Source organism: Hippocampus comes, unplaced genomic scaffold, assembly GCF_001891065.2.
Source record: "Hippocampus comes isolate QL1 unplaced genomic scaffold, H_comes_QL1_v1.1 C17001897, whole genome shotgun sequence".
In the NCBI taxonomy this organism is placed as follows: domain Eukaryota; kingdom Metazoa; phylum Chordata; class Actinopteri; order Syngnathiformes; family Syngnathidae; genus Hippocampus; species Hippocampus comes.
Genome location: NW_017841768.1, coordinates 1 through 1,695, shown reverse-complemented (window position 1 = coordinate 1,695; position 1,695 = coordinate 1). Strand labels below are relative to the sequence as shown.

Here is a 1,695-nt window from a genome sequence, read left to right as displayed (position 1 = left end):
AGGTGCAAAACCGACCTTTCCTCGATCGCTCAGATTTTCACCGACGCGTGTCGGAAACATGTTCCCCAGAAGAAACGGGGGTTCGCTTCGTTTTCACAAGCAACGAGCGATGAAAAGACACTCACCGGTTTTCCGCCCTTTTGGTTTTGTAGCGCGTCGGAGCATGAAGAAGAAAGGCCGCCACCAGCGCCCGGCGGCGCTGAAGAGGGACTCGTCGCCCATCAAGCCGTCACCCAATCGGGAGACGCTGACGTACGCGCAGGCCCAGCGCATGGTGGAGCTGGAGGTGGACGGCCGCGTGCACCGGCTGAGCATCTACGACAAGCTGGACATCATCGGCGACGACGACCCCACGGCTCAGGAGATCCTGGAGTGCAACAGCAACAAGGAGAACAGCGAGAAGCCCCAGCAGGCGCCGGTGCGCTCGGCCCGCCTCCAAAACAGCCAGCGCAAGAAGAACGCCGCGCTGGCGGTGCCGCCGCCGCCGCACGGTGGCACCGCCCACCCCGACTCCCCGCTGGAGGCCAAAGTGAGAACGGTGGAGTACAACCTGCCCGTGGTGCCCAAGAGGCCGGCGACGTACTACGCCTACGCCGAGCGGACGGCGGAGGAGCTGGACGAGGAGGTGGAGTACGACATGGACGAGGAGGACTACGCCTGGCTGGAGCTGCTCAACGAGAAGCGCAAGAGCGACGGCATCAGCCAGGTGTCGCACAACCTCTTCGAGTTCCTCATGGACCGCTTCGAGAAGGAGTCGCACGCCGCCGCGCGGGGCCGCAGCGAGCCGCAGTCGCTGGTGGACGAGGACGCCGTGTGCTGCGTGTGCATGGACGGCGACGGCGCCGACAGCAACGTCATCCTGTTCTGCGACGCCTGCAACATCGCCGTGCACCAGGAGTGCTACGGCGTGCCCTACGTCCCCGAGGGCCAGTGGCTCTGCCGCCACTGCCTGCAGCGCCCGGCGCGGCCCGCCGACTGCCTCTTCTGCCCCAACCGGGGCGGCGCCCTGAAGAAGACGGACGACGGGCGCTGGGGCCACGTGGCCTGCGCCCTGTGGGTGCCCGAGGTGGGCTTCTCGGACACGGTCTTCATCGAGCCCATCGACGGCGTGCGCAACATCCCGCCCGCCCGCTGGAAGTTGACCTGCTACCTGTGCAAGGAGAAGGGGGCGGGCGCCTGCATCCAGTGCGACCGGGTCAACTGCTACGCCGCCTTCCACGTCAGCTGCGCCCAAAAGGCCGGCCTCTTCATGAAAATGGAGCCCGTCAGGGAGGAGACGGCGCCGGGCGCCTTCTCGGTCAAGAAGACGGCGTACTGCTGCAGCCACACGCCCGACGGCTGCGACCGGCGCCCGCTCAACGTCTACGAGGAGCCGCACCCCAAGAACGGCGCCTGCCACAAGCGCGCCGAACGCCGCGGCAGGGCCCGCGCCAAGGCCTGGTGCAAGAAGCGCAGCAAGCGGCCCGAGCCGCCCTCCGAGCCGCGGCCGGAAACCGAGGGCCCGGCCAACGCCGGGCCCAGTATCACCTCTTCCAGGTAGGCCGACGCGCTCACACAGATTTGGCTTTTTTCCTTCACCATAGATGAACACGCCGGGGATTCTAAGACGCCTCCTGCTCGGTTTCGCCCCCATCAAAGTTGAGATAATAATTACCGTATTTTCCGCACTATAAGGCGCAGCGAAAAGTCTTCCAT

General features: G+C 65.8%; 1 protein-coding gene across 1 annotated transcript; it reads left to right on the top strand.

The window, feature by feature from the left end:
• Positions 1-110: 110 nt before the first annotated feature.
• On the top strand, positions 111-1,548 carry LOC109509688 (bromodomain-containing protein 1-like). Its single transcript, XM_019859510.1, has one exon. The coding sequence runs from the start codon at positions 164-166 to the stop codon at positions 1,538-1,540; it is 1,377 nt and encodes a 458-aa protein (XP_019715069.1). The 5' UTR covers positions 111-163; the 3' UTR covers positions 1,541-1,548.
• The last annotated feature ends 147 nt before the right edge of the window (positions 1,549-1,695 follow it).

What these genes read in the sequence shown, in the direction of transcription:
- LOC109509688 (XM_019859510.1), top strand. Translation starts at nt 164, where the DNA reads ATGAAGAAGAAAGGCCGCCACCAGCGCCCGGCGGCGCTGAAGAGGGAC.